The sequence below is a fragment of the Mobula hypostoma genome, chromosome 13 (assembly GCF_963921235.1).
Source record: "Mobula hypostoma chromosome 13, sMobHyp1.1, whole genome shotgun sequence".
Classification (NCBI taxonomy): domain Eukaryota; kingdom Metazoa; phylum Chordata; class Chondrichthyes; order Myliobatiformes; family Myliobatidae; genus Mobula; species Mobula hypostoma.
Window position 1 is genome coordinate 90,951,970 of NC_086109.1, and position 15,944 is coordinate 90,967,913.

Sequence of the window (15,944 nt, forward strand, 5' to 3'; positions counted from 1 at the left end):
GTTGGTAGAGTAGCACGATAATGGGAACAGAACTCCAGGTGATTATGTGATTTAAAAAACTCCAGTGAATACATTTCACAGGAGCTCCAGATCTAAGGCATCTATGTAAGTTGGGTAATTATGATCAACTGTAATCAAGACAGAAGAACACCTGGTTCCAATGGGGGACTGTTGACAACAATGTGACTGCAAGATTGCTGAATCTTTAAATACAGTTAGTTCTGTTGCATAATCGACATTTCAAATTCATGAGTAAAATAGTAATAATAAATCTAATTTAGAAAAATACTAAAAGGTCAGTCCACTAGAACATAACATTGAGCTTAATATTACTTTTATTAAACATAAATTACATTTTTGATATTAGCCTTTGCAGAGTGGTTATCTATGCTCAAGACCATGGCTACTAATTGAAAGTCTTAGGAGCTCAAGTCAGAATTGCCATGAAGGAATGTACAATAAAGTTCAGGTAATTAGAATGGTTCGTTCAGGGAAAAGGGTTCATTTGTTGAGGGAACCACTGGGTAATTTGTTGTTAAAGGGGAACTCTGTTCATCTGAATTGCTGCATAATCCTGAACATTATAACGAGCTCAGCAAGCTTGCTACCATCTGTCAGTCAGCGCTGATTTAGATGTCGGAGCTTTGAAACTGCTTGTCAGATGCAGCTATGTGAGGCATCCCTTATCTAGCATGTGGAAGCTGGACAAAAAATATTTGCACTGTGCTTTTCTCTGACATTAAATAGTACAGCATAACTGACCATTGTTAAACATAGTGTAAAACACTTTTTGCATTAGTTATACGATAACTTGGCAATAACTAATGTTTGGTGCCTGTACTTTCATTGGACGTGCCAGAACTTCAGTCCATTGCCAAACTGAGTCTGCCTGTCAATGCAAACTGCAGTTCTTTTGCCAGTTAAACATTGCATAATTTCTCAATATTGGGAACCTGTTAACTGGAACTAGTTGTTGCCATTGTTGTGAGTTTAGATGTGTCTGCATTCATTAACATGAATAGTTAATAGTGTCATCTAGTAATACTGCTAGGAAACTGGTTTGAAAAGAGTAAAGAACCTTGATTTTTTAAATGCATGCATTTTGTTTAATGCAACTCAACTCAACTAATTTTTAGTGGCGAGAAAAGGAGACATAAAATGAAATGTTAATATTGCTTATAGTCCCCACAAAATGATCTACTTCTTCTGGTGGCCGTCAGGGAGTGAGAAAGAGGCTCCGTGAATTTTCCAGATGAGATTTTCTGATCTAAGGTGTGAGTCTGATAACTACTGCAGCAAAGAGAAAAAACTAGAAGTTTAGCCTGCTAGAAAGAATGAATGGGAAAAGAATGAAGGAATTGGGAATACATTCTATATAAGATACAAGCATTAATATTCTGGTTGCCATGGTCATTTTGATATGAAAGATTGGTGGTCTTGGTAAGATGAGGGAGGGGGCAGTTGATGGTTGGTTTCCACCTTCAACAATAACACAGGAGCCATGTAAACCGAAGCATTGAAAATGCCACTCAACAGTCCAAATAGGACCATCTGTGTTTCTTCCTTGTTATAATTACATGAATAATACTGTAATTCAGAAGAAGGGAGTTATTGTGCAATATGGTAATTGGCTGACTAATTCTAAGGCTTGGGAAAGGTTGTGATAGTGGAATATTGTAATCAGGTGAATAATTAATATTTTGTGAAAGACATATAATGTGAAATATGTTAATAAGATGGATGGAGTATATTCAGGCCAAGTGATCACCTTGTATTTGGTGAAGCGAGTATTGTACCTTCTCTCAAGATATGTTAATTATCTATATGAGTTTACTTAAGTCAGATTCTCAATGAGATCAGTAGAGGTGAGGTTAATTAACCCTTGCAGGAAAGGGGTGGAGATTCATATACCGAGACCAAATAATTGGCAGGGAACAATGACTCCTCTGCTGCTGAGGCAATAAACGGTATTACAGTATCTATACAAAACAGTAGAGTTCAATAGTAGGTATGTAATGACAGACCGGTGCATCTTTGAGTGATCAGGTGAATTTAAAGAGGAAACCAGATGTGGTAGGTCTCTGTAGAAATGGCGTGGTTTATACCATATAGCCTCTTTCTGCTAGTTGCTTAACTTACGCTACCAATTACATCAAGTGCGGTACTAAAGCCCTAATATTAATCTCAAGAGCTTGTATAAGGATAAAGTGAAACATTAATTACTTGCTGGACATAATCTTTAGTGAGTGTGCACTTGTATAAATATTGAGTGTGGACTAGTCCATGTATTGAATAAATTTGATGGCACAATTGATTGTGGGCCACACTGGATTGCTCGTGACTGCAGAGGAAGATTTACAATGTGAATTGTTTCCTCAGTTCTTTTATCGTTCTAAAGAAACCCAGTAACATAGCAACTACCTGTAACTTGGTGTTAGGATGCTCTAAGAATTGACCCATTTATTAATGTATCAGTTATTCATTTATTTTAGACTGGTTTTCTGCATATCCTCAAAGGGCGAGCTGGAAATAGATTACTCACTTTGGGATTTGGGGAGGATGAGAAAACATAAAAAGTACATTATTTCTTATTTACAGCAGAAACCAAATTATTGTTTACCTCAACTTTATCATTTTAGTTGCCATTTTTGAGTATGTTTTAAATATTTCTACTAATATCCACATTGAAAAGCAGATTCTGTTGAATATTTCCTTTGCTTCCATGGATACAAAGCTGGACCAGTGAAACGCATTTAGACTTCATTTTGGATTGCTTACAGTAGAGTAGGTTTCCAGTGAGATAGAACTGAAGTAATTCAGAGTCAAATATCTATAGTTCCTCTGTATTAGGTTCTTCATGTCATAGCTTCTAATGGAGGGGCTGAACGATCTTCTTTGGACTTGTTCACTATGGTAACTCCAAGAATTACTTCAATATCTTTAATTGCCGCCTGTAAAAATGAAATGTATAAGCTGATTTGTCACACTGTATACACGGTGTTATATTTCTAATACAAAAGGCATCAGTAAAACCTTCATTGTATAATTTATTCCTTGCAAACCCCTTATCTACACTTTCTTGCCCCGGTATTGATCTTGAAGCAGTCAGGGAATTAGCCAGACTGGACAGTCCCTTTGTGAATCCCATTAGCTAGGGATAATTGGACTGATTGTAACGCATCCAGCGTTCTTTTGGGAGAGAAACAAAAAGCAAAGTGATACTGCAAATGAAGACCAACGTGTACTAAACTAAATTATTATTTTTCATAGATATGCATTGAAAAAAACAAGCTTAAGAAGAAAACAGGCTGGACAAAATGACCTGGTACCAAAAGCCCATTCTGTCCCAGATAATGCAAACTGTTCACACCGTTACTTGCTTTTCAAGAGCAGCTTTGCCATCACCTGGACAGGCAAATAAAACCTACCTGAGGATAAACCTTTAGGCATTTCCTGATGAATCCCCATTAAGTTCCAGAGGAACATAATAGCTGGTCTATTCATTTTCTCCATAGCTTTGCTACTGCAACATGTAGTAGTACCCCCAAGGCCACCATTACCAAGGTCAGAGGTCTGTGCAGGCAGGTCTTAAGACCCAAGGTCTGTCGGCAGGTCTGGATGTTGCACTCTATTTATCCCTGAGAATGGAGGACAAAGACCAGTGACCCCTGTGGTCAAGGAGCAGGGTCAGTAAGTCTTGAACACAAAGGCTGGTGACCCTCAAGGATGACAAGTCCTGAGGTCGGAGGTCCATATGGGCAGGGACCAAGGTCATTTGGCAGATCCAGAGGTCTGAGGTTGGTCGGCAGGTGTGGATATTGGACTCCACAGATCGTCAAGAATGGAGGTTGAGTTGGCAGGTGCCGAGGACGACAACCATTGATCCCTGTGGTCAAAGACCAAGGTCAGTGGGCCTTGAAAACGAGGGCTGGAGGTCTGCAGGGATGGTGAATCCCAAGGTCAGAGGTCCATGTGGGAAAGGTTCAGAGGCCCAAGGTCATCCAGCAGATCTGGAAGTTTGAGGATAGTTGGCAGGTGTGGATGTTGACTTAGTGATTCCCAAGGATGAAAATCAGGTTGACAGAAGACCTGCATGAAGCAGTGAAAACTTGAGGTGTTTTTCTGTGCAAACAGTATCCTCCGTGATACCTGAGAGTCCTGAAGGCCAATACACACAAAATACTGGAGGAATCAGCAATTCAGGCAGCATCTATAGAAATGAGTAAATAGTTGATGCTTCAGGCCGAGACCCTTCATCAGACTTTGCTTCTTCCACTTCAACATCCGAAGGTCAACCTCTGGGGCTCAAAGGTGTTGTAGATAGTGATAAATATATTTTAAGTTAGGACTGTAAATAGTGTGTTTTATGAAGTTTTGAATACTGCACAATAGTGTATTACTGATATTGTAGTCATTTAAATAAACTTTTGCATATAAAAAGTGAAAACCATAATTGAATTCATCAAACATCACTATTAAGATTTTAAATGCTAATTAATTGAGTTTTTTAAAAATAAAATAACAGAATTGGATGGTGTATCTTCTGTGTGGATGTGCAGTAATAATCACAAACACAAAGAGGTTTTGCAGGTGCTGGCAATCAGGAGGAACAAACACAAAATGCTGGAGGAACTCAGCAGGTCAGACAGTATCTATGGAGAGGAATAAACAGTTGACGTTTCAGGCCAAGACCCTTCATAAAGGCTTCATCATTTTTAGAAGATCATATTTCTGTGGATGAATAAGTATTATCATCCATTAATAATACCAACACCAAGAATGTTAGTCCCTTGCCGAATGGATTAAGGTTTGAAATGATTGACGATATAGATGGTTAGTACTTTAATATCAATCTACTGTTTTAATGCAATTATTACCCTTCAAGGAACCTGGAGAGGAATGTAGCAATGAGAATGCATGATAATGATATGGTAAATAGGATCACAGTGACTAAAGTACTGTTTGTTCTCAGACAGTCCGTCAGTGTGGAGGACAACTTGCTTCTACACCAATTCGGTAGTTTCTGAAGGTCCTGAAAAAGCCAATGTGAGAACTGCAGGTGGGGCGGGATTGCTTGATAAGGGCAGGTTGGTAGCTTGGGGGTGGGTGGCGCACTCTGCAATTTACACTGGCCTATTGTGTGCTCATGATGAATGGATTCAAGTTCTCAGTGCCATCCCGAATACTTGTCCACCACTTTCATTCAGGAGTCATTGGCTGGTGGACAGGTTACACATTTTCAAGGGGGAGCATAGAACATAGAGCATTACTGCGTTGTGTTTGTCCCACAATGATGTGCCAACCTTCACCACCCACATAACCCTCCATTTGTCTTTCATCTATGTGCCAAAGGGAGCTTGAGAAAATCCATTAACTTCTCATTTCTCCACTTGTGAGTCTCTTTCCATGACAGATCTATTTAATGTCAGGCCTGTAAAAGATCCATCCTGAGCAAAATTAGAAGCTTGATGAAGGGGTTTTTGCCCTGGGAAAGGATATTAACGTTAGTTCACTGATCCTGTCAGTGGTTTTAGGGTTATACTGAGACTGTGTTGATGATATGTCTTCTGCATGTTCAGGTGCTTTTGGTAGGTAGTCCATGTCTCAAGTACACCAAGGGGAAGGATCATTATGGCATGGTAAGCCCAAAGCTTTTACACAGGTGATGATCTTCAGACACTTCTGTAGATGACCAAAGACTTTTTGACGCCATAAAGGCGACGGTGTATTTCAACACTGGTGTCTGTTGTGTTTGCTCTTGGTAGCCCCAGCTTTGCAGCACTTTGCAAAATGATTCTTCTTCCCATAATTATTGCAAGACTTTCCACAAGCAGAGCATGTTTTTGGAATGTGCCCATCTCCACATTTGCTGCATTTGTTGCTTGGGCCTTCCTTTTTGCTTTGTTGTTGCTTTGGGAGATGCCTTGTGCTCTGCCCCTCTGTTTTACAGCATGCACTCTTGCTTCTGCCCTGTGCAGCTCCTTAGCTTGTGCTCGTGTGGTCTCCACTGCCCTGCACATATTCACAGCCTTTTCCAGTGTCAATTCTCTTTCACAGAGCAATCGTTCTCTGAGACCATTGTCTGGGATTCCACAAACTATTTGGTCTCTAACTAGTGAGTCTCTCAAATCTCCAAACTCACAGGACTTACTCCATATGTGAAGCTACACTAAGTATTGGTCAAAGCTAACACCTTGTTTCTGGTCACAGGAAAAAAAATCATCCCTCAAAGGTGACATTCTTACTTGGAACAACACACTGCTCAACTTTTGTCATCAGAGTGTCCAATGTAAAAGCTGTTTCATCAATTTGAAAGCTGTTATAGATGTCCAAAGCATTTTCAGCAATTCTGTGCAGAAAAATAGATGCTTTCTACTTTTTACCAGCCCCGCATGCTCTACTCGCCACTGAATTTATATTGAATCGCTGCTTGAAGTGTTTCCAGTTATCCTTTAGATTGCCAGTAAACCGCAACTAAGCTTATCCATCATGGGAATTTTTGGCCTGTCACCTGAATTTCTGGTGAATCCCATGAATTTCAGGTACACAATGTGCTCTGTAGCCTCACTGGCCTGACCTGCTTCTCTCCATTGGAACTAGTTTCTCTTTCTTCAGTCGCTCGTTTACACTCTGTGCTTAGACCTCATGCCGAATTCGGACACCATTTTATGTTTGTTCTTAGTAAAGACAAACAGCATGGGTAAATGCTAGAACATTTAATTTACAGAAACGGCTTTAGCTCCAAGAGAAAGGTGCACATTGTTGATGAGGAAACGGAGGAAGTCTTTGTGGATTCTCTACAGACTGCTGGTGCTGGTAAAACAGAATGGATTGTTCCTGTGACTGTGAATAAGACAGTAATTCCATTCAAGCTTGATACTGGAGCCCAGGTGAATCTGTTGTGCATGATTGATTACAAGACTCTGAAAGTAAAGAGCAAGGTTCACCCAATGGGGTTAAAAGTGATAGGCTATACGGGAGAGAATATTCCAGTGAAAGGGGGCTGTATAGTGACCTTCAGGCACAAGGGTCAGCACCTATAGGCACAACTACTGATTATAAAAAGAGGGTACAGCCAATATTAGGTCTGAGTGCATGTGAAAATCTAAACCTGGTGGAAAGAGTTTTCATAATGGCTTCACAGACCAAAGATGACTATGCAACATTCATGGAAGGGTACGTAGACGTTTTTGAGGGGCTCAGATACTTACCTGATGTAACTCGAGAAGCTCATAATAGTATCCCTGAGAGCTCCGGAGAGGTCATGCAAGAGAAGCACAGGAACTCATCCTTCCATACTCATCTGTACCAGCTACACTAGCACGACAGTTAGGATGTCAGAGCTGAACAGAAGGATCATGATGAAGAAGTCACCAGCCTTGCTTCCACATCATGGAGCTTTGGTTCAAATTCTGTCTCTCATTGACTTCCAGTTAAAGAGTGGAAATCTTCATGATCCTCTCTGAAGTTGAAGAGGAAAAATAAAAAGGAAGATGGGGAGACCACACAGTCCCCAAGGTCAGAACAACAGCAACAGTTCAAAACAAACCAAATAGGAGTTGCTATCTATGATACACAGTCAACAGAGGGAGCTCTGTGAATTAAGTCAGAATAAGTTGGAAATTGTGTAAAGACTCATTGATCACATGGATGCAGTCCGAGACTCCATTTTGGGGCATATGGAGTGAATGATGGTCAAACAGCAAGAACAAGAACAAGAACAAGAACGAATAGATAGGATCTTGGCAGAAAGATGTGAAACAGAACGGCACTAATATTAGCACAGCAAATGAAAACAATACATCTGTAGAAACAAACAGCAGACCAAAAAGGATCATCAAACTGTCTCAGAGACTGATTGAAGGTTAATGAGTGAATAAGGGATTGTATTTGCTCATTACAATTGAAGTTATTGTAGATTCTTTTGTTGGGAAGGATTACTGTTCCTTGCAGGTTTATAAGGACGTGGTATTGTGTTTGTTTTTCTTTAAAGGGGGCAAGATATGTTATAATGTGTGTACATAATAAAGAACTTCAGTTCCTTGTGGGCTATTCAGCCCGGAACCAGAACTGATGATGGTGATCTGGTCACAAATGCTCAGTGTGGAGTTAAAGCTGTTTCTGTAAATAAAATGTTCTGGTGTTTACCCACATTGTTCGTCTTTACTAAGAGCCAACATAACAATGTCTGCCTTTGAGACGTGAAAAATTGTTTAAATTTTCCAAGGACACGCTTACTGTGGGAGAACTATGCTATATAACAGGAGCAGAGAGCTTATTCAGGCCCATTTCTCATACGCTTCAGTCCACAATGACTTGGAACTTGGTCCACCCAAGTCACGTGCAAGCATTATCTGCGTACCACAGATGTACAAGTTATGTTTTTAAAGGCTAGGTTTATTTATCACATGTTCATTGAAACATACAGTGAAATGCATTGTTTGCATCAACAACCAAGACAGTCTAAGGATGTGCTGGGGACAGCCTGCAATTGTCGCCATGCTTCTGGCACCAAGGTAGCATGTCCACAACTTACTAACTCTAACTGGTTGTCTTTAGAAAGTGGCAAGAAATCCATGCGGTCACAGGGAGAATGTACAAACTCCTTACAGACAGCAGTGGGAATTGAACCTAGATCAGTGATTGCTGGTGCTGTGCATTACACTAATCATTAAGCTACTGTACCAGCTCAGTGTTCATTAAACTAATTCCTTCCCCAAGCCCCACTGCAGCAAGATGTTCATTGGTTATGGGTGAAGTATTGCAGCACAAGACTTCAGGAAACGTGTAGGATGGTTACAAGCCTTGTTGGACATCAGTCTTCAGTGTGATAATGTGTGTTGTGGACCCACTGAATGAGAGAAAGCCAGATTCCACTGAAAATAACACCTTGAAGAATCATGTCCTTGATGTAAGTGCTTGTCACTCTGTTTCATGTCTAAATATCCACGCGTGGCCTCTCCGGTGAAATGATATCATATTTGTTAAATAGATATTTGTGCACAATCCTGATTTGATGGAGACAGATGTGAGAGCACAGAGGAACATCTGGAGAAACTTCTGAAATGCCCGGTTCACTGCTGCTGTTACTATGCGATAGAGAATCTCCGGAGGGAAGGCCCCAATTCCTCGGCTTTGCCTGTTGCTGGCGGCCGGGGCTGGGGTTGAAGTGCTCGGCAGAGATGGTGCTCGGTGCTCGGTGTCAGAGGGTTGGTCAGAGGCTCGAAGTTTTTGGAAGACTCAGAGTTGGACTGTGGTCGGGTGCTTCCAGGATGCTGCATCGGCAAGCTTGCGGCGCTGGAAGCTCATGGCAGGGAGAGTTTTCTTCCTTCTCTCGTCTGCGTGAGATGTTGGGACTTTCGAGAGACTTTGAACTTTTTTTACTGCGCCCATGGCCTGTTCTTCATCAAGTTACGGTATTGCTTGCACTGTTGTAACTATATGTTATAGTTATGTGGTTTTTGTCAGTTTTTCAGTCTTGGTCTGTCTTGTGTTTCTGTAATATCATACCGAGGAACATTGTATCATTTCTTAATGTATGCATTACTAAATGACAATAAAAGAGGACTGCGTGTCCTCATAATCTAATCTAATCTGATCTAATATCCAGCCTTGCTCTGCTGTCACCTTCACTGACAAGAAGCCAAAAAGACAAGGGAAATAAATGATAAGGTGGTGGGAGAAAACACAGATAAACTTCAGTCACAAATTCACAGTCTCTTCTTCCCAGCCAAGAGGAAGGAGGATGTGACAGGGATGTCAAAAACACCATAATCATAGAACTTTACAACTTGGAAACTGGCCCGTCAGCCCATTAAGTACATATTTACCATCTTTACGAATCCTATTTCTCAGCACAGGCCCAAAGCCTTTTACACCATGGGGATTCAAGTGCTCAGCCAAATATGTAAATATCTGTTTCCAGAATCAGATTTAAAATCACTGGCATATGTCGTGAAATTCGCTGTTTTGTGGCAGCAGTACTTTGCAATACTTAATAAAAAAACTATAAATTGCAGTAAGACATATATATTAAAATTAAATAGTGCAAAGAGAAAGTGAAAAAAGAAGAAAAAGTAGTCAGGTTGTGTTCATGGGTTCAATGTCCATTCAGAAATCTGATGGCAGAGGGGAAGAACCTGTTCCTGAAACATTGAGTGTGTGTCTTCAGGCTCCTGTACCACCTGCTTGATGGAAGAAATGAGAAGAGGGGATGTCCTGGGCGATGGGGGTCCTTAATGAAGCATGCTGCCTTTCTAAGGCATCACATTTTGAAGATGTGTTCGGTGCTGGGAAGGCTAGTACCCAAGACGGGACCCAACTTTCTGCAGCTTTTCCGATCCAGTGCAGTGATCCCATTATATTGGATGGTGATGCAACCAGTTAAAATTCTCTCCAAGGTATGTCTGTAGAAACTTGTGAGAATCTTTGGCGACATACCAAGTTTCCTCATACTCCTTATGTAATATAGCTGCTGTCGGGCTTTCTTTGTAATTGCTTCAATGTACTGGGCCCATGATAGATTTTCAGAGATGTTGATACCCAGGAACTTGAAACTGCTTTCCACTTTTCACTGCTAATGATGAGGACTAGTGAATGTTCTCTCAAGTTCCCCTTCCTGAAGTCCACAAACAATTCCTTGGTGTTACTGACACAGAGTGCAAGGTTGCCACTGCGACACCACTCAACCAGCTGATCTAGCAGGCCCAGGATTTGGAGCCTGTATGCCTCCTCATCAGTATCTGAAATTTTACCAACAATAGTTGTGTCACAGCATTTGAGCCATGCAGTCATGGTGTTGTGACAGTAGAACAATGGGCTAAGCACACAGTCTTCAGGTGCACCAGTGTTGGTCGTCAGCTAGGAGGAGATGTTATTTCTGATCCACAATGACTGTGATCTCTGGATGAGGAACTCAAGGCTCCAGTTGCAGAGGGAGGTACAAAGGCCCAGGATTTAGAGCCTGTTGATTAGTACTAAAGATGGTATGGAAAGCTGAGCTATAATCAATAAACAGCAGCCTGATATAGGTTTTGCTATTGTCTAGGTGACCCAAGAGGGAGTGGAGAGCCTCAGGCAGTGCATTCCAGATTTGAATTATACCAGATGATTTTTTTTTTGTCAAACCCATCTAAATCTCCTTATTTTACCTCCTTAACCTCAACGCGCTAAGAATGCGCCCACCAACATTAAGCTAAAGACAAGGAAAACAAGTATTTAAGAGAAGCCTTGAAAGCTTGAAAGTTTGTGGTTATCCTGACTGGGTTTTCATCAAGACAGCAACAAAAACCAGCAGGGACATCAGCCCAACAGACAGAGGTAAGGAGCAAAGCAGATGGAAAAGCATAGTCATCCTATAGAGTTCCAAAGAAACTCAGAAGAATTTTCTTTTTTTTATTTTAAAATCTTTTTTACTAAATATTAATAAAGATCAACAAAAAGAAAACACATTAAGGTAATCAAGTCAACATGTCAATATGTACAATGAAGAATTAAATTACTGTCATTGTCCTTTCTGGCAATCCCCCACCTTGCCATTTGCCTCAGGGATTGGGCCTCAATCACCTCAATTAGATTCCAACCATTCCCAGGTTCCACTAACTACGTGCACCTGCTTCCCATCAGGATAAAAATCCTGTGACCACAGCAATAAGCCGCCAGTTTGTTGGTCGACTCTTGTGAGAGTGAACCTTGTCTCCTATTCCCGAGAACTGTTAGTTCTAAGCTTCGCATCGTCTCCCAGATACTGGCTCCCCGTTCGCGGTGGTGCTAACGCCTACGACTCTGTCTCAGCATGTGTCCTGCACTTGGGTTCATCCCCAGCCACGTCCTTGCAACAATTACCAAATAACTAATTAACAAAGCTAAACAATATATCAATAATAATAAGAAAAAATAAAGTGGTAAGTATATTTCTTTGTTTGAAAGAAAAAAAGAATGAAAAAAGAACCCCTACTAACTAAAAACAACAAAAAAAACCCTATTAACTCAAAAAAACCTGGGGAAAAAACCCATTGGGAGCATAACCCCAGAGCTATACGCTATACAAGCTTTCATAAAAGAAAAACATCAATCCACCAACTCAAATACATTTAAACAAAAATCAGAAGGAAACCATCTTAATTAACTCAAATCAGATGATAGTAGCGGGCAAATGAACCCCAGCTTTTCTCAAAATCAAATCGAGGATCAAAAGTTCGACTTTTGATTTTCTCCAAACTAAGACATAGCATCATCTGAGAGAACTATTGTATCAAAGTGGGAGCAGAGACATCTTTCCATTTTAATAAAATAGCCCATCTGGCCAATAATGTAACAAATGCAATTACATGTTGGTCTGATATAGAAATACCATGAATATATTGAGGGATTATACCAAACAAAACTGTCAATTTATTAGGTTGAAAACTAATTTTTAAAACTTTAGAAATTGTAGAGAAAATAGATTTCCAAAAATGTTTCAATACAGAACACGACCAAAACATATGTGTCAATGTAGCGGTCTCAGTTAGAAGAATTTTCAACAAACACCAAATCCCTGTGTTTTTCAAACCAACAAACACACTCAGACAGAAACTCATCCACCCTAACATCCTACACCCAAATATAAACAGAGCAATATTGTATATGCTATCCAATGCAGTGAGAACTGCACAAATCTGTATATCGGTGAGACAAAACAACCTCTTCACAAACGGATGGCCCAACATAGGAGGGCTAACACCTCAGGCCAAGACTCAGCTGTATATCTACACCTAAAAGACAAGTGACGCTCCTTTAATGATATCGATATGCACATTTTGGACAGGGAGGACAGGTGGTTTGAAAGAGAGGTTAAAGAAGCCACCTTTGTCAAAATAGAAAACCCACCCCTGAACAGAGGGAGTGGGGTACGACACCGCCTATCAGCTACTTGCAATGTAGTCTTTACCTCGGTGTCTCTGTGATAGTTCACACCTTCATTCATGCAAAGATAAGACTAATGACCCTCTCATTACCTCTAGGACTCTAAACTACCCTCATGTGATTGCTATATGTTTAAACAACTCACAGAGTTTATAAGCTGGAAAACTATCCACCATGGATTAGAACTGAAGAAGCCTCTCGAATGAGTGGCGAAATATCTTCTAGACAACACAGCAAGTCCAGTTGCCTTGATTTACTGTTGCTTGATATACAATGACCTGGCTGTCTGAGAACCTTCATAGACATACTTACCTTAAACCTATGTTCTCTGGTCATTTACACTCCTGCTAAGAGGAAATATTTCTCACTATAGTCCCATCCATCTTTATGTACCTCTGTCAGCTCCCCTCTCGTCCTCTTCCATTAAAGAAAACAAGCCCAACCTATTCAGTGTCTCATTATAGATGAAATGTTCCATCTCGTCCAACATCTTGGTGAATGTCCTCTGCACCCTCTAGTGCATCACATCCTTTCTGTAACGTGACGACAGAACTGCATACAATACTCCAACTGTGGCCAAGCTAATCACTTATATAACGTGCTTTTAGCATCCTTATGTTACATCCTATAGCCTGCTTAACGAAGGCAGGTATTTCACATACATCTTTATCCACCTTGTCTACCTGTGCTGCTAAGTTCAGGGCCTTGGACATGTATATTAAGGTCCTTTCTTAGGGTCTCACTACCTATTGATGATATTCAACCCTAATTAGTCTTCCCAAAACACATCTCTTCATATTTTTTAGGTCTAAGTTCCATTTGATGTTTTTTCTATTTTACTAACTGATTAATATTGATTTGGAGCCAAAAATTACGCTCTTTGTTATACCACAAATCCTTTCACCATCTGTGAACTTTTCTGGATTCCTATCCAGATTATTGATGCATATAACAAACAACAAGGGGTTCCAAGCTCTTATTCCTGTTGTACACCATACATCTTAAGCTTCCAAATATATAAACAATCCTTGACTGTCAGCCTCTGCCAATTTCAGGGTGGCACGGTAGTGCAGTGCTAAGCACAACGCTTTACAGTGCCAGCAATCCGGATTTAAATCCCCTCACTGCCTGCAAGGAGTTTGCAATTTCTCCCCATGACCACGTGGGCTTCCTCCAGGTGCTCTGGTTTCCTCTCACAGTCCAAGAACGTACATGTCGGCAGGGCTCGAAGGGCCAGAAGGGCCTATTCTGCGTTGTATCTCAATCAATCAATAAATAAATAAAAGAAAAGTAAAGTAAATGATTTGTCAAACTAACCCAAATTCCATGGGCTCTTCCCTACTGAAATGAATTGACTTTTATTACTTACATCCTTCAAATACATGAGAAGTAAAAATCGTTACGTTACGTCTCCGTTCAAATGTGCAATGTGCAATTATAGTAATTTATAATAATTATTATATACAACAGAATAGTCAATATAACATAGAAATACTGTTGTGTCAGCATGAATTAAGCAGTCTGATGACTTGGTGGAAGAAGCTGTCCCGGAGCCTATTGGTCCTGGCTTTTATGCTGCGGTACCGTTTCCCGGATGGTAGCAGCTGGAACAGTTTGTGGTTGGAGTGATTTGGGTCCCCAATGATCCTTCAGGCCCTTTTTACACACCTGTCTTTGTAAATTGGTGGAATAGTGGGAAGTTCACATCTACAGATGCACTGGGCTGTCTGCACCATTCTCTGCAGAGTCCTGCGATTGAGGGAAGTACAGTCCCCATACCAGGCCGTGATGCAGCTAGTCAGGATGTTCTCAATCATGCCCCCATAGAAAGTTCTTAGAATCTGGGGGGCCACACCAAACTTCTTCAACTATCTGAGGTGAAAGAGGCGTTGCTGTGCCTTTTTCACCACACATCTGGTATGTACAGATTATGTGAGGTCCTTGGTGATGTTTATGCCGAGGAACCTAAAGCTGTTCACCCTCTCAACCCCAGATCCATTGATGTCAATAGAGGTTAGCCTGTCTCCATTCCTCCTGTAGTCCACAACCAGCTCCTGTGCTTTTACGAGGTTGTTTTCTTGACACCACTGTGTCAGGGTGATGACTTCCTCTCTGTAGGTTGCCTCATTATTATTTGAGATTAGGCCAATCAGTGTAGTGTCTTCAGCAAATTTAATTAGCAGATTGGAGCTGTGGGTGGCAACACAGTCATGGGTGTACTGAGAGTAAAGGAGGAGGCTTAGTACATAGCCTTGAGGGGCACCTGTGTTGAGGGTCAGAGGGACAGAGGTGAGGGAGCCCACTCTTACCACCTGCCGGCAATCTGTCCTACATGAAACCTTGAAGTCCATGTAGATTACTTTAAACCTCACTGCCCCCGGCAATGTACTGTGTCTCTGGAGCAACAAACAATCTGCTGGTAATACTCAACGGATTGAGCAACAGAGCAGGACTCCTGATGCAGAGTTTTGACCTGAAACATCGACAATTCCTTTCCTCCCACAGATGCTGTTTGACACATTGAGTTCCTCCAGCAGATCGTTTGTACTCCAGGTTCCAGCATCTGCTGTCTCTTGTACTTACTCTCCATTTCTTCCTCTAATATCATGGGATTCATCAACTTCCCTTAAAACCATGCCAACACTGGTCAAGACTGTGCCAGCAAACAACGATTCCTAGGGCAACATCTTCCCGATAGCAAATCTATCCAATGATTTCACTTTTTCTACGCCTCCTGCTTGTTCTTTTTGCCTTGTTTGTGTTACAGAAACTGTTGGAGTCTGTGGCATACAGTCTGGAACTGAATCAAAGGGTCCAGAGCTATGCTGTGTCTGGAGAGCTGCTGTGTGGAGATCAGAAACGGGGGGGCTGAAAAGGTCCGAGAACACAAGCTGACTTGTGGAAAAGACCAGGGATGAGGCGCGGGGTCACGAATGACGCCATCTCGAAGCGGCGAGGAAGATTGAAGCATCGAGGTGAATGTGGATGGGGTCTGTGATAGCTCCCTACAAATATGATCAGCAGCTGGAATGGTACAT

At 41.2% G+C, this 15,944-nt stretch overlaps 1 protein-coding gene across 1 annotated transcript in view; it reads right to left on the bottom strand.

The window, feature by feature from the left end:
- Positions 1–371: 371 nt before the first annotated feature.
- Positions 372–15,944, bottom strand: part of iqch (IQ motif containing H) — a 190,117-nt gene continuing 174,544 nt past the window's right edge. The window contains exon 21 of the mRNA XM_063066163.1: positions 372–2,951. Within this exon, the coding sequence (XP_062922233.1) occupies positions 2,856–2,951 (96 nt within the window). The 3' untranslated portion in view covers positions 372–2,855. The remainder of the gene's footprint in view (positions 2,952–15,944) is intronic.